General features: G+C 56.4%; 5 protein-coding genes across 6 annotated transcripts; 2 read left to right on the plus strand and 3 right to left on the minus strand.

The window, feature by feature from the left end:
- Positions 1–612: 612 nt before the first annotated feature.
- NODAL (nodal growth differentiation factor) lies at positions 613–2,983 on the minus strand. Its single transcript, XM_061349613.1, has 3 exons — positions 2,690–2,983; positions 1,202–1,959; positions 613–1,101 (listed from the first exon to the last, which is right to left on the minus strand). The coding sequence occupies exons 1-3, from the start codon at positions 2,892–2,894 to the stop codon at positions 949–951; spliced, it is 1,116 nt and encodes a 371-aa protein (XP_061205597.1). The 5' UTR covers positions 2,895–2,983; the 3' UTR covers positions 613–948.
- A 1,178-nt stretch (positions 2,984–4,161) lies between these two features.
- On the plus strand, positions 4,162–12,866 carry ASH2L (ASH2 like, histone lysine methyltransferase complex subunit). Its single transcript, XM_061349643.1, has 17 exons — positions 4,162–4,178; positions 4,259–4,328; positions 5,531–5,676; positions 6,332–6,420; positions 6,585–6,679; positions 6,799–6,894; positions 7,071–7,166; positions 7,365–7,440; positions 8,003–8,020; positions 9,271–9,364; positions 9,848–10,065; positions 10,248–10,415; positions 10,714–10,907; positions 11,188–11,280; positions 11,595–11,693; positions 11,969–12,028; positions 12,451–12,866. Exons 4-17 carry the CDS (start codon positions 6,348–6,350, stop codon positions 12,556–12,558), a joined length of 1,488 nt encoding a protein of 495 aa, XP_061205627.1. The 5' UTR covers positions 4,162–4,178; positions 4,259–4,328; positions 5,531–5,676; positions 6,332–6,347; the 3' UTR covers positions 12,559–12,866.
- Positions 12,867–13,624: 758 nt separating this feature from the next.
- STAR (steroidogenic acute regulatory protein) lies at positions 13,625–16,841 on the minus strand. Of its 2 annotated transcripts, none has more exons than XM_061349645.1 (7): positions 16,712–16,841; positions 16,328–16,441; positions 15,157–15,284; positions 14,922–15,077; positions 14,338–14,522; positions 13,827–13,920; positions 13,625–13,738 (listed from the first exon to the last, which is right to left on the minus strand). In XM_061349645.1, the coding sequence occupies exons 1-7, from the start codon at positions 16,773–16,775 to the stop codon at positions 13,631–13,633; spliced, it is 849 nt and encodes a 282-aa protein (XP_061205629.1). In that variant the 5' UTR covers positions 16,776–16,841; the 3' UTR covers positions 13,625–13,630. The 2 variants fall into 2 exon arrangements, with proteins under 2 accessions (XP_061205629.1, XP_061205628.1); XM_061349644.1 differs by having other exon boundaries at positions 14,922–15,080; positions 16,712–16,838.
- A 3,371-nt stretch (positions 16,842–20,212) lies between these two features.
- LSM1 (LSM1 homolog, mRNA degradation associated) lies at positions 20,213–22,217 on the minus strand. Its single transcript, XM_061349648.1, has 4 exons — positions 22,062–22,217; positions 21,786–21,854; positions 21,003–21,118; positions 20,213–20,662 (listed from the first exon to the last, which is right to left on the minus strand). The coding sequence occupies exons 1-4, from the start codon at positions 22,105–22,107 to the stop codon at positions 20,492–20,494; spliced, it is 402 nt and encodes a 133-aa protein (XP_061205632.1). The 5' UTR covers positions 22,108–22,217; the 3' UTR covers positions 20,213–20,491.
- A 35-nt stretch (positions 22,218–22,252) lies between these two features.
- On the plus strand, positions 22,253–25,649 carry BAG4 (BAG cochaperone 4). Its single transcript, XM_061349647.1, has 4 exons — positions 22,253–22,387; positions 23,649–23,891; positions 24,156–24,389; positions 25,183–25,649. Exons 1-4 carry the CDS (start codon positions 22,310–22,312, stop codon positions 25,645–25,647), a joined length of 1,020 nt encoding a protein of 339 aa, XP_061205631.1. The 5' UTR covers positions 22,253–22,309; the 3' UTR covers positions 25,648–25,649.
- The last annotated feature ends 1 nt before the right edge of the window (position 25,650 follows it).

Raw genomic sequence — 25,650 nt, forward strand, 5'->3', positions numbered from 1 at the left:
GTGTATGATGGTGTATGATGAGTGTATGTCAGTGTATGATGGGTGTATGCCGGTGTATGGTGGTGTATGATGGATGTATCATGGTGTATGATGAGTGTATGTCAGTGTATGATGGGTGTATGTCGGTGTATGGTGGTGTATGATGGATGTATCATGGTGTATGATGAGTTTATGTCAGTGTATGATGGGTGTATGTCGGTGTATGGTGGTCTATGACGGTGTATGATGGTGTATGTTGGTGTATGATGGTGTATGTCGGGGTATGATGGTCTATGATGGTGTATGACGGTCTATGATGGTGTATGATGGTCTATGATGGTGTATGACAGCTGTATGTTGGTGTATGATGATCTATGACGGGTGTATGATGGTGTATGACAGGTTTATGTCAGTGTATGATGGTCTATGATGGTGTATGATGGTGTATGACAGCTGTATGTTGGTGTATGATGGTGTATGATGGTGTATGACAGCTGTATGTTGGTGTATGATGGTGTATGATGGTTTATGGTGGGTGTATGATGGTCTATGATGGTGTATGTTGGTGTATGATGGTCTATGACGGGTGTATGATGGTCTATGACGGGTGTATGATGGTCTATGGTGGGTGTATGATGGTGTATGCACTGTCCCCCCGCCGTGATCCCTGTTGTGTCCCCAGGAGCCATGCCCCACGAGTCCATCCCTGCGCCTGCGGAGCAGCACCAGCCCTGGCACGTGGATAACCCAGCACCGGGCACCCAGCACCCTGGTGCTGCAGGGGGGTGCCGAGGGCCCTTCCCATGCAGAGCCTGGCTCCATCCATGCACGAGGCCGTCCGCACACCCCGCTCCTCCTCCGGCACAGCCAGAGCTTCCCCAACCCGCTCCATAGGCACCCCGGTCCCTGTGGTGGGTCCTTGGGGATGCCTCCAGGGCAGAGCCGTGCCCCTTGCAGAGGGGATGAGCCTCAGTTGCAGCCGCACTCCTCGATGATCATGTCCTCATGGTGGCGGACGACGATTTCCCCCTTCTCATAGTAGAGCATGGAGAGGGGACTCATCCTGACCGGGGCGCACACGGGGCAGGGCACATGGTTGGGCTTGTAGAGCTGCAGCAAACTCTATGGGGACACACAGCAAAGGCAAAGCATCACCCCTACCCCTTGTGATGGGGTTGAGGTGCAGGGTGAGGGGGTTGGAGGAGGATGCAACCCCTCTTACCTGTATGTATGCATGGTTGGTGGGCTTGAAGGTCTCATCCACGGGCGATGGGCACTGCCCTTCGCACCGGTACGCGTTGTACTTCTTGGGGTAGACGATCCAGCTGCCCCAGCCGGTCTGCTCGAAGTCCACCATCATATCCACCCTCCTGCACAGGGGCCTGCCCTCCTCGCCTGCAACAGCAGCGCCAGCATCGCTCCCTTTGATCCTTTGCTTCTCCTTCTTGGTGCGGCGATGCCGGCGCATCCCTGGGATGCTGCTCTGGTTGCTGCTCTCACGCATGACGTGCTTGGAGGTTTCCGCTGTCCTGATGAGGCTGTGGTCTCCCGGTGATTTATCCTTGGAGAACACGAGCAGCAGGGCTCTGTCCATCGCATCCCCATGGCCGGCATCACTCAAGGCAGGTGAGTGCATCACGGCTGCATCCGGACCACCCGCATCCCACTGCTCCGCTGCCGTGTGGTACCCAGGGGCTGTGTCTTGGTGCAGCCAGGAGCGGAGCAGCGTGGTGACCTCAAACACTTTCCAAGGGGCTTGGATGGAAGAGGGGCTGCCAGACACGGAGCCCAGGAGGAGCTGGTGAGGGCAGGGGCCGGCGCTCCGGCACCGTCGGCTGTGGTAGATGTCCAGGGACACGTTGTGGGATGGGGAGAGCCGCGGCAGGAGGATGCGGAGCTCGGCCAGGTTCACCTCCTGGCTGCTGGACAGCGAGGACATGTCGAAGGAGAGAGCCCAGCGGGAGCCGCTCTGCACCGAGCCTGCAAAGCCAAGAGGCACGGTGAGGGGACCCCGGGATCCAACCCGAAAGCACCGGCGCCGGGGAGAGACAGGGATGCTCCGGCACCGTGGGAGTGCATGGACCGGGATACCCGCAGCAGGGATGCTCGGGGACAGTGAGTGCCGGTCCTGGCGACGGTCACGGTCCCGGGATAAGGATGCTCTGGACGGTGCTGGTGTTGGGAAGAGGGGTGCTCAGGGACGGTGCGGATCCCGGGGACCGTGCAGGTCCTGGGAACAGGGGTGCCCGGGACAGTGCGGATCCTGGGACCGGGATGCGCAGGAACGGTACCAGTCCCAGGACAGGGAACGGACAGGGATGGTGCGGATCCCGGGGACCGTGCAGGTCTTGGGAATTGGGATGCTCAGGGACGGTGCGGATCCCGGGAGCAGGGATGCTCGGAATGGTGCTGGTCCCGGGACAGGGATGTTCGGAACAGAGCGGATCCCAGGACGGGGATGCTCCGGACGGTGCCGGTGTCGGGACAGGGATGTTCGGGACGGTGCCGGTCCCGGGATGGGGATGCTCGGGACAGTGCCAGTCCCCCGATTGGGATGCTCGGGACGGTGCCGGTGTCGGGACAGGGATGCCCAACAACAGTCCCGGTTCCAGGACAGAGATGCCCGGAACGATGCCGGTGCCGGGACGGGGATGCTCGGGGATGGAGCCGTTGCCGGGATAGGGATGTCCGGGGCCGGGGCCCCACTCACCGTGCGGGGAGAGGCTGAAGGCAGCGGCGGCGGCGGCGCGGAGCGGGGCGGGAGGTGCGCGGAGGAGCTGCAGCATCAGCGCGGGGCAGCGCGGCGGGGAGCGGGCGGGTGCCCCGGGCGCTGCGCGGGTTTGAGCGCAGCCCAAGCGGAGCAGGGCGAGGGCGCAGAGCACCAGCGCGGGTGCGGAGCGTAGCGGGACCCGCATGGCTGCAGGGGCCACCCGCAGCCGCTCTATTTGTACCGCGGCCCCGAGCGCCGCCCCGGGTGGCCCCGGCCCCCTCCCCTCCTCTCCCTGTCCCTCTGTCCCTACCTCCATCCCCCCTCCCCTTCACCCCCCCCAAGCTGTCCCTCCCCATTTCCATCTCTCCTGTTCCTCGCTTTCTCCCTTCCTCTTTCTCTCCATTCTTCCTTCCCTGCCTCCAGCCTCATCCCTCCATATCCCCATCACTTATTCTCCCCTTCCCTTTCTCCATCCATCCATCCATCCATCCACCCACCCACCCATCCATCCATCCATCCATCCATCCATCCACCCATCCACCCATCCATCCATCCATCCATGCATCCATCCATCCATCCATCCATCCATGATCCACCCACACACCCATCCATCCACCCATCCATTCCACCTTGGTCCCCATCACCAGCTCAGCATTCCCAGCCCTGTCCTGCCGGGGATGCTCCCGCTCCGTTGCTCTGTGGGGACTGGGACAAGGGTGTACCTGTGGGCACCATCCCAGGCCCGGCCCCAGCCCAGTCCATGCAAGGGTTCTGCCCCGCTCTTGCTCTCCCCCTCTGCCAACGCCGTTTGGGGCAGAACCTGGGGGATAAGAACAGGGTCTGGGGCCCCCGTTGCCCATCCCATCCCACTGAGACCCCCATCTCATTTGGGTACCGGTGCCCCCATTGCCCATCCCATCCCACTGAGACCCCCATCTCATTTGGGTACCGGCGCCCCCATTGCCCATCCCATCCCATTGGGACCCCCCCATCCCATTTGGGTACCGGTGCTCCCATTGCCCATCCCATCCCATTGGGACCCCCCCATCCCATTTGGGTACCGGTGCTCCCATTGCCCATCCCATCCCATTGGGACCCCCCCATCTCATTTGGGTACCGAGGCCCCCATTGCCCATCCCATCCCATTGGGACCCCCATCCCATTTGGGTACCCCCTCTGTGTCTCGATGACGTCAACCCCAGGCAGCATGACGTCACGCCCCGCCGTCTCCTTCCCGGCAGGTGGCGCTGCTCTTCCCCCTCCTCTGTGGGCCCCACCGTGGCATTGCCCTTTGAAGCCTGGGATCTCGCGAGAAAGCCGTCTTCTCGCGAGAGCTGTTGCGGCGAGCCAACATGGCGGCAGCACCGGCGGCCACCGCCGTGCCCGCGGTCGCCGCTGCCGAGGGCCCGGAGCCGGGCCCGGAGCCGGCGCCTCCCTCCACGGAGCCTTCGGCCCCCCCGGAGCCGGGCAGCGCCGGCCCCGACCCCGGGTACGTGACCCCCCCCCCCCTCCGGTGCTCCCCTTGTGCCCATGTCCGTCCCTCCCCAACCCCGCTTTGTGCCCCCGCAGCGCGGAGGCCGCCCTGGTCGATGTGAGCGCGGCGCTGGAGACCGAGTCCGCCAACGGGAAGGATCCGCTGGTAGGTGCGGGGCCGGGGCCGTGGCCGTGGGGAGGGGGATGCTGCGTGCGTGGAGCCCGTGGGGATGCAGCGCTTGGGATAGCGGCGCATTGAAGGGGTGGGGGTCCGGCTCTTCTGCTCTCCCCGCTTAGCACCAGTGCGTTATCCCAAAGGATGGTGTCTGGGAGCGGTGCGGTGCTGTAGAGGTCATGGGGAAGGGACAAAGACATCAGGTGGGCAAAGAGGGCAAGAAGGTATCAGGAGCACATATGTTTCTATGCCGAAGTCTGATCTCATCAGCATCCTCATTGGGATCCTATTGGAACTCATCAGCATCCTGACTGGGATCCTATTGGGTCTCATCAGTATCCTGATTGGGATCCTATTGGGTTTCATCACCATCCTCATTGGGATCCTATTGGAATTCATCGGCATCCTAATTGGGATCCTACTGGGTCTCATCAGCATCATCATTGGGATCCTATTGGAACTCATTAGCATCCTCGTTGGGATCCTGTTGGGTTTCATCAGCATCCTTATTGGGATTCTGTTGGAACTCATCAGCATCTTGATTGGGATGTTACTGGATCTTATCAGCATCTTGACTGGGATCCTATTGGGCCTCATCGGTATCCTCATTGGGATCCTATTGGGCCTCAGTGGCATCCTCACTGGGGTCCTATTGGGTTTCATCAGCATCCTCATTGGGATCCTGTGAGGCCTCACCAGCATCCTGATTGGGATCCTATTGGGTCTATCAGCATCCTGACTGGGATCCTGTTGGGACTTATTGGCATCCTCATTGGGATCCTGTTTGGTCTCATCAGCATCCTCCTTGGGATCCTGTTGAGTTTCGTCAGCATCCTCATTGGGATCCTATGAGACCTCACCAGCATCCTGATTGGGATCCTGTTGGGTCTTATCAGTATCCTGACTGGGATCCTGTTGGGCCTCATCAGCATCCTGACTGGGATCCTATTGCACCTCATCAGCACCAGTGTTCCATCATTGAAGTCAGGGTTAAGCTAAAGATGCAGGAAGTGGCTGAAAACCAAACTCCAGACGTATTCCAAAGGGATTTTCCACCCTGACGGCCCCGCTTCCCGTTCTCTGCTGGCGATGAAACCCTCACCCACCCGACTGCCTCTAACTGAACCCCCAAAGCAATACAAAATAGAGGGAAACCTGGCTTTAAACCCTGTTCTGCTGCTCTCTGCTTGCAGGAGGCTGCAGGGGACAGCTCGGAAGTCCTGGATGCTCAAGCAGGCTCCGTGGATGAAGAGAACGGGCGGCAGCTGGGGGAGATCGAGCTGCAGTGCGGGATCTGCACCAAGTGGTTCACAGCAGACACCTTTGGCATTGACACCACGTGCGTAAGCTCGCCTTGGTGCTGGGGCTCTCAGGGCTCAAGGACCCAGCTCCAAGGACACAGGGAAGCGGCTGTGGGTTGGGAATAGCAGCTTCCCAACAGCGCTGCAGGGAGGGTTTGTGCAGTTGGGCTTTAGAAACCAGTGCAGAGCTCAGGGCTTAGGGGGGGCTGTGAATGATGCTCTAAAATCAAGGGGGGTTTCATAGCCATTCTCAATGGGTGTGACCAGAAAACCCCCCAAATCTCCTTATAAATGAGCAGTAAGTTCAGTTTTCTTCACTTAACCCATATGAAGCTTCATAAAAACATCACTTTTTTGAGCATATTTCGCCCCTAAAACGTTCTCTGGGCTTCCAGCTGCAGTTTTAGGGGCTTAGATGATGCTCCTTGTGCAGAGCTGCCTTTGTTGCCTCTTGTTCTGCTGGCTGAATGTCAGGGCTTCTCTATAGCAAGAAGGTGACCCTGAGCTTGAGTGGTCCTCCAGAGCTTTGTGGCTTTTTTTGATGCCCATGGGCAACCTCCATTGATGAAAGCATCCTTCAACCTGTGAGAGGAGAATTAAGCTGGGATAATTGGGTTTGTAACCCTCTATAGTAAAGAATAAGGAATATCTTACCAGTATCTTATTGCTGACCAATAGCCTGCTCTTTTCCAGTTCCTGCTTGCCTTTCATGACCAACTACAGCTTCCATTGCAACGTTTGCCATCACAGTGGGAACACCTATTTCTTAAGAAAACAAGCAAGTAAGCGTGCATTCAGTGCAAGATAAGCCTGGAGGCTTTGTTTGAGCTGAACACCAGGGAAAGCTCTGCTGAAGCTGCCCTAAAATGACCAGGAACACATGGTCGATGGGGGGGTGTTTGCTTTTCCCAACCCAATTCTGACACTGCTGTGCTTTCTGGTTTAGATCTCAAGGAAATGTGCCTTAGTGCTCTGGCCAACTTGACGTGGCAGTCAAGGACCCAGGATGAGCACCCAAAAACCATGTTCTCCAAAGATAAGGTGAGGCTGCTCTGAAAAGCAGCACAGCTTTGACCTGAGCTGTGATTTCAGTGATGCTCAGGCACTGGGAGACTTTCACAGCCACTGTTAAAGGGTCTGTTTGGTTGGTTGTTTTGCAGGATATTATCCCATTTATTGATAAATATTGGGAGTGCATGACGACACGCCAGAGACCTGGGAAAATGACTTGGCCTAATAATATTGTCAAGACCATGGTAAGTAAATTTGTGTGAGGGGTGCCTGTGTTCGCTGATAGCAAAGCTAAAGGGTGAAGGTTCTAATGCTTCATCAATAATTAACACCCATGCTAATAAATACCATGATTTAAACACCTCTTAATGAACTTGGTATGATCCTTCTTTGTGTAATTCAAACTCCTTCTCTTTTATAGTGTAAAGAAAGAGATGTCTTCTTGGTGAAGGAGCATCCAGACCCAGGAAGTAAAGACCCAGAAGAAGATTACCCCAAGTTTGGCCTTCTCGACCAAGTATGTGGTTGGTGATGGAAGGAAAGTGTGCAGTGGGGAGGTGGGAGGAAGGTGTGGGGACTCTTTTTGCTGGCCATCTAATGAGTAAAACCTACCCAAGTCACACTGTGAGCCTGTGTTGGGGTATCCCAGCACCTGCAAGTGGGTTTTGAGTGGTAAGATTCAGTGCATGCCTTGGATTTCTTTTCTCTCTTTCAGGATCTTGCCAATATTGGTCCTGCATATGATAACCAGAAACAGAACAACGCTGTATCCACAAGTGGAAGCTTAAATGGCAAGTTCTGTTGAATCCCTGGGCCTAAGTTGTGTTTGCCCAGTCCTGTAGCTGGTGGTCGCTTGAGATGCTGCAGTTAAACCTCTGCTCTGAGCTGAGGTTGTGCTTATTGTACTCAAAGCCTTCAGCCAGTCTCACTGTGCCTTTCCACAGGGATAGGTTAATGTTACTGCCTTGTGAAGGCTCAACTTCTTCCTTCCTGGTGGCCAGCTAAATCAGTTTTATTCCATAAGGATATTAATTTACCTATTTGTGTTATTCAGATGCCCTCCCTCTGAGATCTGAAAGTAGTTGGGGAAGGTACACGTTACTCCTTTTAAGCACTGCTTGCATCTTACCTGGGGTCATCTTACTGCAGTGATGCTAACTGCTGCTGAGACTTCCTTGTGCACAAAGCTACAGTGTTCTGGATTCAACCTATATTCATTTGTTACCTTACAGGAGGTATTCTGGGCTTTTTAGAACAGGGTTATAGATATCTAAGGCTGCCTTCTCTCGGGTTGGTTTTTGCTCTAATACCTGGAAGCTTGACAAATATGTGGTGCTGCTTCTGTTCTTGCAGGTGGAGCCTCTTTGGGAGGTGAATATTTTGCTTTTCAGCTTCTAAACCTTAAGTATTATTGTTTGCAAAGCTGTTTTTGCTCCCTTCTTTTAGAAGCTATAGTCAATCATAAAGCCCAAGCGTGCCCTGATGTGATTGCGGTAACCCTGTAGTACAACCCAATAGCTTCCCCTGGTAGTCTTTTAGCAGGTAGAAGCTTTGAATGCTCATATTCTGCCCCACTTGACTGGTTGAAAGCTTCATTTTCACTTCTCTGTTTTCCCTGTGCATGATTTGACCTGATATTGTAGTTTTAAACCCTAATGCCCCAATAAGTGATGTGCATCCAGGAGCTGGGATGATACCGTGAGAGGCAAAGACATGATCACAAACAGGAGAGCCTCAATATCTGCAGTCAAACCAGCCAGTGCAGCTGAGCTCATGTCACAGTCGTGCAGAATATGGTATTCCCTCAATGATCTGAATCCCTTCTAGCACAAGGGGAATGCTGATCAGCTAAGAGCTGGCTGTACTTTTAGCTCCAGCACAGTGTGTGGTTTGTAAAGGTGTTTTTCTACAGTACAGTGTGAATCAGTAGCAATCTGTTTTGTAGCGTGGGGATAAAATGCATTTACAATATAGCCCATTGATATGTTAAACTGACACTGGTTTGGTGAAATGTGAGCATGGATCAGTGTGAGTTACAGCAGTCAATCATTACTCATAAATACAAGTGGAGTAGAAGAGAAGCCGCATCAATCACAGCCCTGACTTGGGTCATACTGAAGAGAAACACCTCCTGCTTTTCATTTTCAATCAATGGAAGTGTTTTCTGTTTTATAGATGGGAATTTTGATGTTAAGTGCTTATTGATGTCAAGAGTGTTTCTCCAGCACAGTGTGTCAGGGGGGTGATGACTTTGTTTCTGTTCAGTGTGTGCTGTAGGTTGGGTTTCTGCTGCTGTTACAGCAATGAATGTGAACTGTGCCTGGAATCCCCGTGCAAGCAAATAATAACGCTTGGGTAGTGGATCCCAGGCAGAAAAGGTTCTGGATTCTCACCTTAAAAGCCTGGGGTCTTGCTAAATCTCACTCAGCTTCCACTTTGCATTGGGCCATTTGAGGAGCGGACTGGAAGCTCCATGGAAGTGCTGGATTTGGCTCCCTGTGGGAGAAGGCTCTTGAGCTCATGACCTGCTTGGAATTGGGGCTGCTTCTGGCCCTTTGTGTTAGTGGAGATGCCGCTCCCATCACATCTCCCTTGACTGTGCTCTGCTTTGTTGTGCCCAGGGGGAATCGCAGCGGGAGGCAGCGGGAAGGGCCGGGGAGCGAAGCGCAAGCAGCAGGATGGAGGGACCACGGGAACAGCCAAGAAAACCAGGAGGTAAGAGGGAAGATGATGCTGGGGCACAGCACTGAGTGGTGGTCAGAGGCACAGCTTGGCTTTTGGCACCGTAACATGCTGCTTTGGGTCCAGAGAAGGGCAACAAAGCTGATGATGGAGAATAAGCCCTATGAGGAATGGCTGAGGGAACTGAGGGGATTCAGTCTGGAGAAGAGAAGGCTCAGGGGGGACCTTATTGCTCTCTACAACTGCCTGACAGGAGGATGGAGTGAGGTGGGGTCGGTCTCTTCTCCCAAGGAACAAGTGGTAGGGCAAGAGGAAACGGCCTCAAACTGCACCAGGGAAGGTTTAGATGGAGATGAGGAGAAGTTTATTCCCTGAAAGGATGCTCAGACACTGGAGCAGGCCCTCAGTGCCATGGGTTAGTGGTGCCCTTGGCAGTGGTGGGGGAACGGTTGGATTTGTCCTGGGGCTGAACTGGAGCCACCCTGAGATGCCAACCTGAGCCTTTGTGTTCCGCAGTGATCCTCTGTTTTCTGCCCAGCGCTTGCCACCCCACGGGTACCCCTTGGAACACCCCTTCAATAAGGATGGGTATCGATACATCCTGGCGGAGCCTGATCCCCATGCTCCTGACCCGGAAAAGCTGGAGCTGGACTGTTGGGCAGGGAAGCCAATTCCTGGGGACCTCTACAGAGCCTGCCTCTATGAACGGGTGCTCCTAGCACTGCACGACCGAGGTACAAGGCTTGTAGGTTGTCTTGAAGTGGGCCTTGGTGGTGGTGGGGGGGTAACCTCACTTGAGTGCTTCTTGATGCTTGAGGCATCATTGCTTTGAGGTGCAAACCTTAAACCCACTTCTGCTCTTCATCTGCCTTCATCTGCACATCAGAGCTCACACATCAGCTCTTCTCTCCCACAGCTCCTCAGTTAAAGATCTCGGATGACAGGCTGACTGTTATTGGGGAGAAGGGCTATTCCATGGTACGAGCCTCACACGGAGTGAGGAAAGGAGCCTGGTACTTTGAAATATCCATGGATGAGATGCCTCCAGACACTGCTGCCCGATTGGGCTGGTCACAGCCGTTAGGTAAAGAGTTTTACCAACTGGTTCCTGTATGTCTTTCCCCATAACTTAGACCTAAGGAGGGTAAGGCATCAGCTTGGCTGCTTATTCACTGCTTGTGTTAAGGGGAAACTGGGTGATCCAAACAGTGCAAAGCTGCAGTACAGGTGGCTCCTGTACACTTTGCATGCTGTAGTCGATGTGTTTGTGCTAATGGGAGCTGTATTTGTTAACTGGATGTAATTACTGCCCCCAAGACTTGAATTGGGATCCACAGCAGTGCTCCCGCTCCAGGGTGTGATGTCCCTGTTGGTTTCCACAGGGAACCTCCAGGCACCTCTGGGCTATGACAAGTTCAGTTACTCCTGGCGCAGCAAGAAGGGAACCAAGTTTCACCAGTCCATAGGGAAACACTATTCATCCGGCTACGGGCAGGGGGATATACTGGGATTTTACATCAGTCTTCCAGAAGATACCGAGACTGCCAAATCCCTGCCTGACACTTACAAAGACAAGGTGAGGTGTGGAATTCACCATGGGATTAAACATTAACCCGTGGTTCATGGCAGAGGGGTCAAGGGGGACTTTCTATGGGCTGCTGAGTGAGATTGCCCACCTCTTGTTTGATCTTCTCTTGCCCTCCTGGCTCTCAGATGCTTGGGATGTGTGAATCGCTCTCCTGTGACCCCATAGGCACTCCTGGCCCAGAGCAGGGCTTCTGTAGGTCTTTGGTGTGTCCCTAAAGGTAACAGTTGTTGTGATTGCCTTCTGAAGGGGTTCTTTTCTGCTCTCTCAGGCCCTCATCAAGTTCAAAAGCTACTTGTACTTTGAGGAGAAGGACTTTGTGGACAAAGCAGAGAAGAGCCTGAAGCAGGCACCTGGAAGCCAGGTCAGTTAAATGCAGAGCTTCAGGGAGAGCAGAGAACTTGCTAAGAGGGGCTTAGTGCGTGCATTAATTGCTTGCATTTAATGAGCACAAAGGGAGGCTGAGCATTGGGTCTTCATCAGAACCAAGAATGCTTTTATTAGAGCAACCATAAAGCAAACCAACTGCACCCTTTGTTTGTGATGCTGCTGCTGGCACTGAAGGGATTGGCTTGAGGTAAAGGGGAGGGTGTAGGTAAAGCTGCCTCTTTAGCCTTGCTTTGTAGCTCCTGAAGTTGGCATGGATGGAGAAATCACCCTCTTCATCTTCCTTTTCAGATCATCTTCTTCAAGAATGGTGTCAGCCAAGGAGTTGCCTTTAAAGACATCTTTGAAGGAGTCTATTTTCCTGCTATTTCTTTGTACAAAGGATGCACAGTAAGTAGCAGGTCATTGCAAGGCGATTCCCAGCATGGTTTTAGTAATGCCTGGAGCGTGGGCACACTGGGAGCAGGGCGAGCACATAAAGAGGAACTCTGGGACTGAGTTCAGTGAGCAGCTCTGGGATAAGGTTGCCGATGGGACTTGTATCCAAGTGCTGAGTTTCCATGCCAGGGCTGCTTGTTCCATGGTCTTGCAGGAGTAGGAGGGGATGGAGACTGAAGCCTCAAGCATTTTGCCTGTTGATCTAATGCCAAATGTGTCTTCCTCAGGTTTCTATAAACTTTGGGCCATATTTCAAGTACCCACCCCGAGACATCACTTACAGGCCAGTAAGTACTGACTGAAGCTTTATACCCTCACACTTTGTCCCCACTTCACCCTGTTTAAACACAAGGTGGGTGCAAGCATCATGGTGGTGGGAGGTGATTTATACCAAGCCTGTATCTGTTCTCTACATCTTTGGCCTCAGCTAGGAGAGCCAAAAGGACTGTGTTTATAAATGAGTAAGGCCACATAGGAGATGCTGAGTGATTTGTTAGGTTTCGCTTCGTTCCTCTTGACAGGTCCCAAAGCCCTTGTTCATGCCTGTGTTAGCTGCTTCTATCACTAAGAGGACTCTTGCTTGAGGAAACACTTGAGCATTTCCCCACCACCCCCATGAGTGTTTTAGGGGGGAAACACCCCTGGAATGCTGCTGTGTGGCAGGATCAGCCCCTCCTTACCCTGACCCTGCCTTTCCTTCCCTTTGCAGATGAGTGACATGGGCTGGGGTGCTGTTGTGGAGCACACACTGGCGGATGTGCTCTACCACGTGGAGACAGAAGTGGATGGGAGACGGAGCCCACCCTGGGAGCCCTAAGGCAAGGAGGCAGCACAGTGCTAACAGCAACCACACCGTGGGGCTCCAGCAAGTGGGTTTTATTCATGCATCACTCAGAGCAAACGAGCTGAAGCCAACACAGCTCTGGGGAGGGGTGTTGGGGGTATTGTGTATATATGGTACCTGCAAGGGGTTCCTGCTCTGCCCCTGGGCTGGAGGCTCAGTGAGGGCAGTTCTAGTTGGTAGCGCGCTGTTTGTGAGCATCTCTTGGAGGCTTCAGTAACGTCACAGTGTGGCTAAAGAAGCAAGCATCACATCGAGGTAGCAACTCCTGTACTGGGGCCTTTGTGCAGTGAACACCAGCTCCCAGCCACAAGGACTGGGTTGGGACAAGACCATTGCACATCAGGCTGAAATCTGGGCTTCTGCTCCAAGTGTATATTTTTTTTCCCCCCTCCCCACAAACTGGAAACTAGTTTAAAAATAAAGGGTTTTTGGCTTTTTTTTTCTTCTTTCTTGTTAAAAATGAGATTTCCACTCAAAGCAGCCACGCTTCCATGGGAAGATCTCCTCCTCCTCACTGCCATTGCCAGGTTCCAAGGCCTCGAGCCAGCGATGGTCATTACAGAGCTTTAACTGATATAAATAATAGGACACTTACAGGAACAATAAATTAGAGCTGCTTCACTCGGGGAGGAGGGAACAGAACTCTTAGGGCTGGGGTTTGGGGGAAGGAGGAGAGGGAAAGGTGAGGGTTTAAAGCAAGTCCCTGTGCTCATCCTTTTACCTTCCCACTCAGGTGCCTGGCACCTCCCTAACAACTAAGTCCCCAAGGCCTTTAATAGTAAATACCCATCGTTGGAGCTTTATTTATTAATAGCCATTCATTAAGGAGGTTGCAGGGGCCAGGGGAGCAAATGCAGGACTTGACTTAGCTGGAGTTTATGCTCAGGCCCCTATTAACTCATTAGTTCACTAAAGACGGCTTTATTCAGGGGTTCATTAGCAGTGTCTACTATTAAAGGCCTGGGTTAATGAGCACAGGCTCTGATTACGTTGTCTGCCCCACTACAAGCTCCCCTCCTTCATCCCCCCCTGCCCCAAAGCATGGTCAGCACTGCAGGGCCTCCATCTGCGCCAGGCGATGCCGGAGGTGCTTGGCAAAGTCCACCTGGGTCTGGGCCAGGACCTGGTTGATGATGCTCTTGGGCAGCCAACCCTGCAGAGGAGCAGAGACAAGAGCCCGTGAGTGGAACCTGCCCCGAACCCCAGCTCCTGCTGCCTGTGGCCTTCGAAGCAGAGCTCACCTTGAGGTCGATGCTGAGCAGCCACGTGAGCCTGGTCTGCGAGGGGTGGCCGGGCAGTGGGCGCAGGAGCATGCATGTGGGGCCGTTCTCTGCTCTGTGAGGGGCAGGGGTGCACGTTAGGGACCTCAAAGAGCCCAGCAGTACCAGAGCACTGTGGGAACAGGACTGGGTGCAGCCCAAAGAGCTGCTGCGCCCTCCTGCTGTCCTTGCAGTGGCTGAAAGCATCCTTGGGGAGATGCAGGTACCAGGATGGTGCCAGACTCTTCCCAGTGATCTCAGCAACAGGATGAGGAGCAATGGCCATAAACTAAACCTCAGCGTGGTTTATGGCTCTAGAGAGACATCCCAACCCTGCTTGCTCCAGGTTGGACTGCATCATCTGCGGTCCCTTTAAACCCAACTGATGCCATGAATCGGGATTTCCTCCCCATCTCCCATCTAAGACAAACCCAACTGCCCCAAGCTCGTGCATGGCTCTGGTATTCCATGTAAGTGCCCATAAATGAGTTACCTTACAAAGCCCTCCTGCTCCGGCACGGCTCCGTGCTGCGTGGCCATCCCAGCCAGGACACAAGTGGAGCCTCGTCTCTTGGAGCACCGGACGCTCACAAAGTCCCTTGGTCCAATGATGTTCCCAGGGGGAGCAGCCGCCTTCTCATGGGTGATGAGCGTGTCCTTGCCAATCCTCTGCAGGACCTGGGAAGTGCAGGAGTCAAGCATTAACTCTGCAGTGCTCAAAGCACTGCAAAGGGAAGGGGTTTCTCTTAATGCTTCTGCTGTTCCAATAGGAAAGAGCCATTTGGAGCAGCAAAGTGATGCTCTTGCACCCTGGGGCTCTGTAATGTTGTTTCTCCTCTAACCCAACACCATTCACTACCCTGCAGCGAAGCCCAAGTGTGTTTCATGCAGAGTAAGCAGCACTCAAGCTGATACAGGCTCACTTCTGCTGCAGCGCTGTGCTTACAGCAGCACAAGCCCCATGCCCGCAATAGGATGAATTCTGCCCTCCCCATTCCCAAAGAAAAGCTGGAGAAATCCCTTTGCAAAGGGATAACCACCGAGAGCAGCCCATTGTGGCAGGGGGGCCATTCCCACCTTGACCTCCTTGACGCTGGGGTTCCAGTCTCCCATCTGCTCCATGTTGTCCACCAGCTCACTGTACACCGCATCCAGGGGCTGATCCAACACCACCTCCAGCCGGAAAACCTTCCCCACATCCGGGAGCACCTTGCTCAGCACTTGGTCTCCGTTCTCCTGGAGAAGGGAATGTGGGATGCCCATCGCACTCATGGACATGGGGAGCGGGTTAGGGTTAGGGAATGGTACCCACCACCTCCGTCTCCATCTTCCATCCATCCTGGTTCCCGAGGATGCTCAGGGATTTCTGGAGCGCTTCTTCCCCTTGTTTGATGTAGGACATCTCCACCTCACTGAAGGGCTTCTCCTCCAGCCTTGAGCCTGCACCAGGTCAGACAGCAGCGGTGTAAGAACACTCATGGACCAAAGCACACCCTCGGATGAGCTTCATCTGCATCAGATCCACTGCTCCAGACATGGGGAAGGGAACTCGGCCCCTGCTTTGCCTGCGCTGCACGGGCATGGGGTGCCCACGAGCAGGTTTTTCCCAACCACTTCATACAGCCCTGATGGTGACTGTCACCACCGGGATGGAAAGGGGGTGGAAAGGGGGATGGAAAGGGGGATGGAAAGGGGGATGGAAAGGGGGATGGAAAGGGGGATGGAAAGGGGGATGGAAAGGGGGGATGGAAAGGGGGATGGAAAGGGGGATGGAAAGGGGGATGGAAAAGAGGGGATGGGATGAAGGGGATGGAAAGGGGGATGGAAAGGGGGATGGAAAGGGGGATGGAAAGGGGGATGGAAAGGGGGATGGAAAGGGGGATGGGAAAGGGGGATGGAAAAGGGGGAAAGGGGGAATGGAAAGGGGGATGGAAAGGGGGGATGGAAAGGGGGGATGGAAAGGGGGGATGGAAAGGGGGATGGAAAGGGGGATGGAAAGGGGGATGGAAAGGGGGATGGAAAGGGGGCTGTAAAAAGGGGATGGAAAGAGTGGTGGAGAGGGGGGTGGAAAGAGGGGTGCAAAATGGGATGGAAAGGGGGATGTAAAAGGGGCTGCAAAGGGGGGCTGCAAAGGGGGGGCGCAAAGGGGGGGCGCAAAGGGGGGGCGCAAAGGGGGGACGCAAAGGGGGGACGCAAAGGGGGGACGCAAAGGGGGGACGCAAAGGGGGGACGCAAAGGGGGGACGCAAAGGGGGGACGCAAAGGGGGGACGCAAAGGGGGGACGCAAAGAGACGTAAAAGGGATGGAAAGGGCAATGTGGAAAGGGGGTGGAAATGGGGATGTAAAAAGGGATGGAAAGGGGATGGAAAGGGGGGTGGAAACAGGGATGGAAAGAGGGGGTGGAAAGAGGGGATGGAAAGAGGGGATAGAAAGGGGGATGGAAAGGGGGTGGACAGGGTCAGAGCCCAGTGCAGGTCACTCACTGAGCAAGGAGCTCCTCCTGCGGACGTGGCTGATCCAGGGCCCGGGGCCGGGGCTGCGGCACACGAGCTTGCTCAGCTCCTGGCCGATGGTGAGGGCCGCTTGTCTCCTGAGACCTGGGGGCAGAGCAGCGTCAGCCCCATGGCCCCCGCTTCAAACACCCTGAACAAACCCTCTGCTTGGGTTTGTTCCATGGGGAGCAGATCCCAGCATGGAAACACCCGAGGGGCAACCCCAAGGGACAGGGTGGAGATGGATTAACACAACACCAAATCCTTGCATCCCATCCTCCCCCCCCATCCCAGTAACAACGAGATGCCAGAGACACAACCCAACCCCAATAGGGGAGCCCATCCCCGTGGCCTCAAGGCAGCCCTAACCCTAACCCCTCATGTTCCGCAGGTGTTGGTAGGAGATGGCAGCGCAGAGCTTGAACGTGGCCGGCAGCATCTTCCAGTGTGGATGCAGCCCTTGGGGATCCCGGTTCCTGCTTCTCTCTCTCTCGGTGATGGGAGCTGCTCTGCCTCCGCCCCAATGGGGCTCGGCCTTAAGTACTGCGGCTGAAGGATGCTGGCTCGTCAGCAGGGAGATAAGAGCCATCGCTTACGGCAGGACCCATGGGGCCAAGGCCGGAGCTGGCTCCTTGCACAGGGCTGGATGCGTGCTCGTGAATGGAGCAGCCATGGATAAAGATCCGGATAGGGGGTAAGAACTGATCACAGTGGGTAATGAGATCATGGATAACGATGGATAGCACCCATGCAACACCCAGAGCCAGGCTCAGCCCATCCTCAGCTCCCAACACACCACGACTCCCTCCATAGGGGACCAGACCCCATTCCTGTGGCATCACATTAGACCCCGACCCATAGGTCCAAACGCAGCAGAAGAGGACACCCAGCACCGCTGGGATGGTGGTACCCGGGATGCAGGAACACCGGGATGCTTCATGCACATCACATAGACACGAGTGTGCTGGAGGACCCCACGCAAACACAGCCCCTCTGTCAGCCCTACACAGCTGAACATGGGGCACGCTATGGGGCTGGGAGCAGCCCTGAACCTCCCGGTTTATCTGCCCCTGGGGCTGGGAGCAGTGGGCAATGCAGAGCAATGATAAGAGTCAAGGATGAAAACGCCATTCCCGGGATGAGTTATGGCCCCGCTCCCATCCCCAGCTGCTTCCCTTGACGTCAACCCTGGCTCCCTCCTGCGGGATCTGACCTTCCCCCTGCTATTGCACAACGGGGAGGTCACCAAGCAGCAACGCAGCCCCATTGCCTCCCCTCTGCTCCCATAGGGAATGGTTTGGGACCCACCTGGCACATGGGAATGGGCCCGTTGCTCCCATGGATGGCTCCTCTCCGGTGCGGCTGCTGCTCTCCCATCAGGATCTTGTGCTCCCATTGATGGAGGTGATGGTGGGATCAAGGGGAAGCCACTTGAGCTGCACCGTCCCCATCCCAAGTGTTTATAGGGACATTCCCTATAATCCCAGTGCTGCAGCCCCACACAGGGGTGATTCCAGGGTCCCCAATGGGTCTATGGAGAGCAGGGGGGACCCCCCCAACATGGTCCATGGACCCCAGCCCTGCCTGGAGGATGCTGTGCACAAAGCCACCCAAAACTCCCATAGCAGGGACTGGTTTAACTGGGACCTCCCCAGCACCCTCACCAGCTCCTTGGACACCCCTCAGGGGTGCATCCAATGGGACAACAGCTCAGCACCTATTGGGGTGCTAAGGAGCAACAGCATCCAGGGTACCACAGGCATCAGGGATGGGATTCGGGTCCCAGCACCTACCTCAGGCTCTGGGAAGGCTCCTGTCCAGGATGCTCTGGCCAATGGAGCCCATTGTGCATCCAGCATCACCCCCCTGCATGGGGCAGGATGAGGCCCCAGTGACTTGCCTGGACCCACTGCTGGTGACGAGGGGAGCCGCATCCTGTGTACCAGCAAGGGGATACAGCACAGCCCCACTGCGGGATGGGTGCAGAGCCCTCCAACCCACATCTGTGGGGCAGGAGTGGGGTGGGGAAACACTGGGGGAGGCAAAAGAGCCCCACAAAACACCCCCAAAGCCACCACACGGCTCCATCTGCAGCTTTCAGCCTCAAAACCCCATCAGACCCCCATGTCCCAGCACTGATGATGCTCACACAGACAAGGAATGGGGGTGAATGGGAACCAAAGGTGCTGGGGGCAGAGATGCAGAAACACAGCTAAACCAGGTCCCTGTAGCCTGCAATAGGCTCTGCACTGGGTTCCTCAGAGGAAAGAGCAATTCCAACACTTCCAGGTTGGTTTGGGTGTTTGAAATGCCCCTTAACTGATGGACAAGCATCACAGTTCCCTATGGGCAGGTCTGTGAACGTTCTCATTGTGTTTAGGGATAAGGATAGGGATAAGGATAGGGATAAGGATAGGGATAAGGATAGGGATAAGGATAGGGATAAGGATAGGGATAAGGATAGGGATAAGGATAGGGATAAGGATAGGGATAAGGATAGGGATAAGGATAGGGATAAGGAACCAAACACCTTTCCTGTCCCATCTGCCCCAGTTAACAGCATCCTCAGCTGGGTACCGCCACCCGGCACTGCAATACCAAGGATGAAGGCAAGGACCCTGCATCCATCATCTATGGGCATCCTTGACCTCGCAGTGGGCAGGCTCGGGGGCACATTCCCTACACAGTTCCCTCCCTGCCTCTCCAATGGACTCTGTAGGCACCAGCACCCAATGATCCTCTTGGGTTTTAACCTGTTTGTTGCGATGACACCAATGATGCTCGTCTCCTGCATCCCAACGCATCTCCCTGGCTGAGCCCTGCGATGGGGACCTCAAAGGGAAGGGGGATAAAGGGACATGCATGATCCTGCTGTGTCCCAGGGCAGCCCTTGGCAAAGGTGGCTCCGCTTCCCATACCCCAGCACCTCTTCCAGCATCACACACTGACATCAACCTCATCCCGAGGCTCCAGCCCACATGGGTTGTGCATCCCATGGGATGCGAGCATCGGTGCTAATGCTAAACCTCTCCCTCCTGGGGAGGGCACCAGCACCACCACGATGCCTATGGGGAGGGAATCCAGGATGCAGCATGGGAATAGGGTTGGGATGGATCAGGATGGGAGCAGGACCACCCCCCAAGGCATCACAGGCTGATGTAAGGGGCAGTGCTGCAGCCTTCACCTCCAACATCCTCATCCTGCTCCTGCAATCCCAATGGATGGGAGCCCCATCCCACCCTCATCCCGGGTACAGGACCCCCTTCAGCCCCAAATCAGCTGCATCCTCCCAGGGGATTTGGGTTCCCCATCAGCTCCAACGCCCCGGTTATCCCATTGTTGTTAAGGCACAGTGGGAATTCCCTTGTTTTTCCTGTCCCCCCACCAAACTCACCCTATCCCACCCGCACAAAGCCCATGGGGAGGCTGCTTCCCCACCACCAGCACCAGAAGAAGGGAGCTGTGGGGCAGAGAAGACCCCAATCTTGGCTATGGGGGCTTCACCCCTGTGCCCTCACTGTGAGCTGGGCTCATCCTACCTAAACCAAGGTGCTTGGGAAGAGGGAAACCCCTTAATGGGGACCCTGCAGCACAGGGAATGAGCAGGCAGAGGCTGCAGAGGGAGAAGTCTCCACTCAGCACCTGGGTTTGCTCTTTCCTCCCCAAATCCAATCCCATCCCAGCCGGCTCCCAATGGGATGGGGACAAGCACATCCCAAAGGACCCCTCTACCTGCTGCACTGAGGGGAGGAGATGCTCTTCATTAGCACTAATTAGGCCATCAGTGCACTCAGCTGACCTGGAGCATCCCTTTCCCTGCTCCAGAGGGTCCTGCACTGGGATGCGGATGGAGGGGACCAGAGGCAGAGCCGTTGCTGTGGAGACTGAGGGTTTATTTACAGGTGAAGGGAAAACTCCCCCCGAGGCATGGGAAGAGGAACGAAAGCAAAACCACCCCAAAAGGACCAAGTGGGTTTCGTCCTGAACACACTCCCCTTGTGCTCCCCAGTGCACGGGGCAGGCGCCTGCCTCCCCTTCTCCTCCTCCTCCTCCTTCCATGCAAGGAGAGGACCCAAAGGCATCACCTCCTCCTCTGCGCCATGGAAAACCCAACGTGGGATCCACGGGAGCGCCGTGGCTCCTAGGGATGCGGGCTCAGTACTCATCCAGGGTGTCAGCCCGCGGCACGCAGAGCCCCCGCTCCTTCAGCGCCTGCACCTTCAGCTTCTCCGACTCCTGCTTCGCCTGCTGCTCCAGGCGCTGCTCCTCCAGGATCTCCTCGATGGAGACCTGCTGCAGCGGGGTATCGCTCTCCTTCTCCAGGTCCTGCCATACAAACAGCCCATGGGATGCTCCAGGCTCCAAGCGCATCCTAGGGAAGAGCGGTGCCATCGCTCCTCCCAGTGTTAACGGGGCAGGATGGATGCTGAGGGGGGCACACAGGCAGCTTGGGTCCACCCTCCCCATAGGTTTGCATGCACAGGGCACACGGTGCAGGCGATACGGGGAGGACACAACCAGCGACCCCCAGCACATGGGTGAGGGCTCTTGGGGAGCCAACAGCACCAAATCCATGGGGGTTCAGCCTGAACCAGCCCCAGGGATGGGGCTCAACCATCAGCCCTTCACAATGGGACCCCCTTTAACTGATGGGCCCCTCACTTACTATTTCCCCCAGCAGAACAACGTTCTCTCCTCTCACAACAAAGATGCCTCGAGGGATGTCCCCATACTTCTTGCCCACGTGGATGCGCTCCACAGTCTGGTGCAGCACCAGGTTTGCTGCAGAGAGAGAAGAACCCAGATTATGCTGTGTTTTGTAGCTATTAAAGAGCATCTCCCACCACCCACCAGGGCAGCAGCAGCGGTCCCACCACTGATGGCACCAACCATCTCCCATGGATGGATGCAGCACCCACAGCCTGGGCAGGCAGGACAAGCCACAGCACCATGCACCCATGGCAGCGCTATCAGGTTCCAAGCCCATGGGTGTCTCCATCCATTTGTGATGCTGGAGCATCAGTACTGGATGTAATTGGGATTAGGGAAATTAAACACAGATGGGTGTTTAAGGCACAGCACAAACACACCCTAACCCTGCAATCTCATCACTCCACTCACCATTAACTTGATTTCTTTAAAAACTCATGTTTTTAACTAAAGAAACGCATATTCCTGCTCAGGACCAGCACGCAGTGGGGTCAATACAGCCCCTGCATTAAACAAGGACCCCAAAATGGGGAGCTCCCACTCAATCCAAGCTCTCTCTTTATTGTTTGGGAACGGAGCTCCTCCAGTGAGCCCGGGAGCATCACCCAGCTCCTACAAACGGGTACCTATGGGGCTCTCCTCTTCCTCCTCATCCTCCTCCTCGCTGCCCTCCCCAGCCCACGCCTGGCACCGGGGCACATCCAACCCCCCCCCCCCCAGTTCAGGGTGCCCCCCGTACCGAACTGGTCGATGCTGCGCAGGTACCCGATGAGCGTCCGCCCGTCCCGCAGCAGGACCAGGTGCTTCTCTGCGGGGACAGGAGGAGAAAAGCGGGGTTCAGACGGGACCACGCGTGGGGATGGACACCCCGGACCCCAACCCACAGCGCGGGGGACTGCAACCAGCGAGGAGCCCCGCACCGGAGCGTTGCCCACGGTGCCGGGGGGGGGGGTCCAGCAGCCCCATGGGATGCAGCATCCATAGGGACCCGCTGCATGGAGCCCGGCGCACTCACTGTCGATGTCCTGGATGAGGCTGGCCGTGCCGGGCATGTAGTTCATGGTGCTGCCCCCGGCGGAAGCGCCGCCATGCGCCGGTGCCGCCGCTGCCGCCCCGGAACCACCTCGTAACCGGGAGGAGCCCGGTGTGGCGCTGCCCCTTTAAGACGCGCCAGCCGTGCGCGCAGGGCGGCCGCTGATTGGTCAGCAGCGGTAGGGGCCGGGCCGCTGATTGGCGGTGAGGCGGGGCGGTGGCGCGGCGGCCATGGAGCGCTGTGATCGCGCGGCCGAGCCGGGCCCGCTGTGGGCCCCTGGGTCCTCCCGCCCGCCGGCAGCGGCGCAGGTAACGGGGACCGGGCCGGAGATGGGGGGGAAGCGGCCGCCGCGATCCCGCCCCTCCCGGCGGGGCAGCCGCGGTCTCCGTGCCCTGGGGCAGCCGCGGGGCCTTGGCCAGGCGGGGGCCGCCGCGCATCCCCCGGTTTCCAAACGGATCCGTTTGCGTTGAGAGCATCCCCGAGGTGGGAACCTCGGGCAGGTGCTGGCGCGGGTGCAAACGCGTTTAAACGGGCGCGGAGGAGCTGTGTCCAAGGTGACATCGCTGGGACCCGCGTCCCAACGCAGGGATCACCGGGGGGATGCTGCCGGGATGAGCGGGGAGAGCCGCGCATCCAACCGGACCCCCGCTTCCCGCAGGGAGGAAGCATCCCCGTTCCCGTTGTTTTCCGCTCCTGCCGCTTGCTCTTTGGGGCCCGTTTGGGTTTATTGCGGCAATAGCGGTTTTTAGGGGCTGTTGCACAAACGCTGCGCGGTGAGAAAGGCTTTGCTCGTCCTGTTCCTGCTGTGCGGGCACAGCCGGGGTTTGTCCTAATCCCATGGGATGCGCAGGGTTGATGCCGATCCCTCAAACAGCTCATGGGGAAAGACTGCTGTGCCCAAAGCTATGGGGAGGCTCCATGGGCTCCACCCGTTGACAAGGGCCTGCAGGGACGGGACAAGGGGAATGGCTTTAACCTGCCAGAGGGGAGATGGGGATGAGCTCTTGAGTTCTTCTCTATGAGGGTGATGGGATGCTGGGATGGGTTGAATGGAGAAGCTGTGCAGTGCTCAAGGCCAGGTTGGACAGAGGTTGGGAGCACCCTGCCCTAGTGGAAGGTGGCTTTGCTTTATGGATGAGCTTTAAGGTCCCTTCCAACCCAGCCCATTCCATGATCCCGCAGCTCGGGGGATCGCAGCGCCCTCAGGCCCCAGAACTGGTGGATCCCGTCCTCTTGCCTCATTTCCCTTCGCAGCCTGAAAGGGGAAACGAGCGTTCCTGGGGCGGTTTTCATCCACCAGTGACGCGGTTGAAGCTCCTCGGAGCTGTTTGCCGGAGGGGGGGGGCAATGGGAGGGCTATTGCTGAGCCATTGAGCCCCCCCTGGCCACACCAACCTGCTGCAACACCCCCTGTGCTCTGACCAAAGCCTGAATCAAACGCGTTCATTGACGGTGGCCAACGTCAGAGCATGCAACGCAGCCTGGGGATGATATAAAGGCTGCAGGAAGGCTCCCATTGCCTCATAGCCACAGCCCATGACCTCTCCTCTGCTCTTCCCTCCTTCCCAGGCCATGGATTCTCCCTATGCCAATGGAGCTTACAGCCCCTCCTACCCTCCTGGTGCTGTCTCGCACTACACGGGGCTGCCACGGGGGTACCACTGCTCCGGGCCCCCCTACTCCTCCGAGCCCACCGGCAGGTACCGGTGCCCATCACCGGCTCCCCCCTGGAGCTACGTGGCACCGGATGGTCCCAACGAGGGCTCCTCGCTCCGGAGGCAGCAGCAGGGTCCCAGCTACTCCCCACCGCAGGTAAGAGCCCAATTGCAGTGTCTGAAGGGGGCTATAAGGATGCTCTTCATCAGGGGTGGGACAAGGGGTGATGGGTTCAGGATGAAACAGGGGAGATTTAGGTTGGAGATAGGGAAACATCCGATATCTCCTTAGGATCTCCAAGGTTGAGGGCAAGGAGAGCAGGAACCGGCAGCAAGGCTGTTGGTGGGGCTGCCTGGAGGGAGCAGTGACTCCAGGGGTAACCCCTGTTCCTCCCCTCCTCTTCCTCCCTTCCTCTTGCAGACACCGGGAATGCCCATCCCGCAGTATCCCTATGGAGACAACAGCTCAGGGGTCACCCCCCCATCACAGCCCAGAGCCCCGGAGGACGCTTGGGCTCCTCACCCTGTCTATGGGGTGCAGCCACGGTACCCATGGGCATCCACTTCAGTGCATGGGAACCCCTTCATGGCCGATTCGCACCCATCCTGGACCAGCAGTGGAGCAACTTCCCACCCCACCGCGTGGGACTCAAAGGTATGGTGCTGATGATGCAGTGATGATGCAGTGATGCAGTGCAAGGTGATGCGGGGTCCTGGTTGTGGGCAGACCTCCCCAAACCCTGCCTCTGCCTCCTGGGAATGCCCCTTTCCCTGAGCACATTTAGTTTAGGTAGAAACAAAGCAGCAGGGATCCGGGTACTGCAGCAAACCCACCTCTTTGCATACCCGAGGCCAAAAGGCAGGGCTGGAGCTATAGAAAGGCACTGGAGATATCGGGCATCCCAGGGCAGGGAAATGGGTCAGACCTTGTCCAACACCTCTCATAAGCAGTGAAGAGCATGGGACTCCCCGAGGGCCAGGCTGCACCCTCTGGAATTCCTCTTCAAGTGCTTGTTTTGGGCACAGCCATCCCTTACTGAGGGATGGTTTAAGCCAAAACCAGATGGAAACGATGCGTTTGGAGTGGTCTGTTCACGTCTGGGTTTGATGGGGAGATCGGTGCAGCAGGGATTTAGGGATGGGCGCTGCTATCCCTTGGGAACAGCCACCTGCAGAGAAGTGTCTTTGGGATGCCCAAACAGGACCCTCGTTGGCATCTCTCTTTAGTGGTCCAGGACTGGTGTGTGGGTCCGGTGCCTCTTTGGGATGTCTTGGCAGGGCTTGAGTCCCGCTGTGTTACAGCATCACTGCGTGTGGCGGCGTAGATGCTGCCTGTATCACTGCCCTGTCCCCCCATGAGCACAGCTCAGAGCAAGTGTCGGGTACCAGAGAAACCCTTGGTTTTTAGGTAAATGTGCTTAAAAAGGCTTTTTCTCCTCCTGCTTTAGGACGCTGCTTATGATAAACCCGAGCACGGCACAAACCACCCCAGCTACTACCCCGATGGCAACCACCAGCCCTATGGGCCAGTGAATGACCACGCAGCAGCCCCCTTGCACCCCAAGGTGCAGTACAGCGCCCAGCCCCAGCTCTATGACAGCGCTCCTCGGAAGCCTTGGGTTGGCAACAGGGAGCTCCCACCCGGTGAGCACCAACCCACAGGCATCCAGCCGGGAATCCAGAGGATCCTCCATGTGATGGGGGAGGCGGAGCAGCTGGAGGAGGAGGTGGATGAGTTTGTAGGGAAAAAGACGGATAAATCCTACCGGCTGCTGGAGGAGATGCTCACCAAGGTGCTGCTGGAGCTGGATTCCGTGGAGACGGGGGGCCAGGACAGTGTTCGGCAGGCCAGGAAGGAATCCGTCCACAGAATCCAGGCCATACTGGAAAAACTGGAAAGAAAGGGATTGTGAAAG

The sequence above is a fragment of the Neopsephotus bourkii genome, unplaced genomic scaffold, assembly GCF_033783945.1.
Source record: "Neopsephotus bourkii isolate Nb327-2 ecotype Australia unplaced genomic scaffold, CSIRO-AGI_Nbou_v1 NB_457, whole genome shotgun sequence".
NCBI classification, from domain to species: Eukaryota; Metazoa; Chordata; class Aves; order Psittaciformes; family Psittacidae; genus Neopsephotus; species Neopsephotus bourkii.

What these genes read in the sequence shown, in the direction of transcription:
- NODAL (XM_061349613.1), bottom strand. Translation starts at nt 2,894, where the DNA reads ATGCGGGTCCCGCTACGCTCCGCACCCGCGCTGGTGCTCTGCGCCCTC. An exon ending in CTTCAGCCTCTCCCCGCACG is followed by an intron (nt 1,960 to 2,689) that starts GTGAGTGGGGCC and finishes TTGGCTTTGCAG; the next exon opens with GCTCGGTGCAGAGCGGCTCC. An exon ending in CCAACCATGCATACATACAG is followed by an intron (nt 1,102 to 1,201) that starts GTAAGAGGGGTT and finishes GTGTCCCCATAG; the next exon opens with AGTTTGCTGCAGCTCTACAA.
- ASH2L (XM_061349643.1), top strand. Translation starts at nt 6,348, where the DNA reads ATGACCAACTACAGCTTCCATTGCAACGTTTGCCATCACAGTGGGAAC. An exon ending in ACAGCCAAGAAAACCAGGAG is followed by an intron (nt 9,365 to 9,847) that starts GTAAGAGGGAAG and finishes TGTGTTCCGCAG; the next exon opens with TGATCCTCTGTTTTCTGCCC. An exon ending in GGGCTGGTCACAGCCGTTAG is followed by an intron (nt 10,416 to 10,713) that starts GTAAAGAGTTTT and finishes TGGTTTCCACAG; the next exon opens with GGAACCTCCAGGCACCTCTG.
- STAR (XM_061349644.1), bottom strand. Translation starts at nt 16,775, where the DNA reads ATGCTGCCGGCCACGTTCAAGCTCTGCGCTGCCATCTCCTACCAACAC. An exon ending in CAGGAGGAGCTCCTTGCTCA is followed by an intron (nt 15,285 to 16,327) that starts GTGAGTGACCTG and finishes GACCTGGTGCAG; the next exon opens with GCTCAAGGCTGGAGGAGAAG. An exon ending in CCAGCGTCAAGGAGGTCAAG is followed by an intron (nt 14,523 to 14,921) that starts GTGGGAATGGCC and finishes TGCACTTCCCAG; the next exon opens with GTCCTGCAGAGGATTGGCAA.
- LSM1 (XM_061349648.1), bottom strand. Translation starts at nt 22,107, where the DNA reads ATGAACTACATGCCCGGCACGGCCAGCCTCATCCAGGACATCGACA. An exon ending in CCTCATCCAGGACATCGACA is followed by an intron (nt 21,855 to 22,061) that starts GTGAGTGCGCCG and finishes CTGTCCCCGCAG; the next exon opens with AGAAGCACCTGGTCCTGCTG. An exon ending in GCGCAGCATCGACCAGTTCG is followed by an intron (nt 21,119 to 21,785) that starts GTACGGGGGGCA and finishes CTCTCTCTGCAG; the next exon opens with CAAACCTGGTGCTGCACCAG.
- BAG4 (XM_061349647.1), top strand. Translation starts at nt 22,310, where the DNA reads ATGGAGCGCTGTGATCGCGCGGCCGAGCCGGGCCCGCTGTGGGCCCCT. An exon ending in GCCCGCCGGCAGCGGCGCAG is followed by an intron (nt 22,388 to 23,648) that starts GTAACGGGGACC and finishes CCTCCTTCCCAG; the next exon opens with GCCATGGATTCTCCCTATGC. An exon ending in CCACCGCGTGGGACTCAAAG is followed by an intron (nt 24,390 to 25,182) that starts GTATGGTGCTGA and finishes CTCCTGCTTTAG; the next exon opens with GACGCTGCTTATGATAAACC.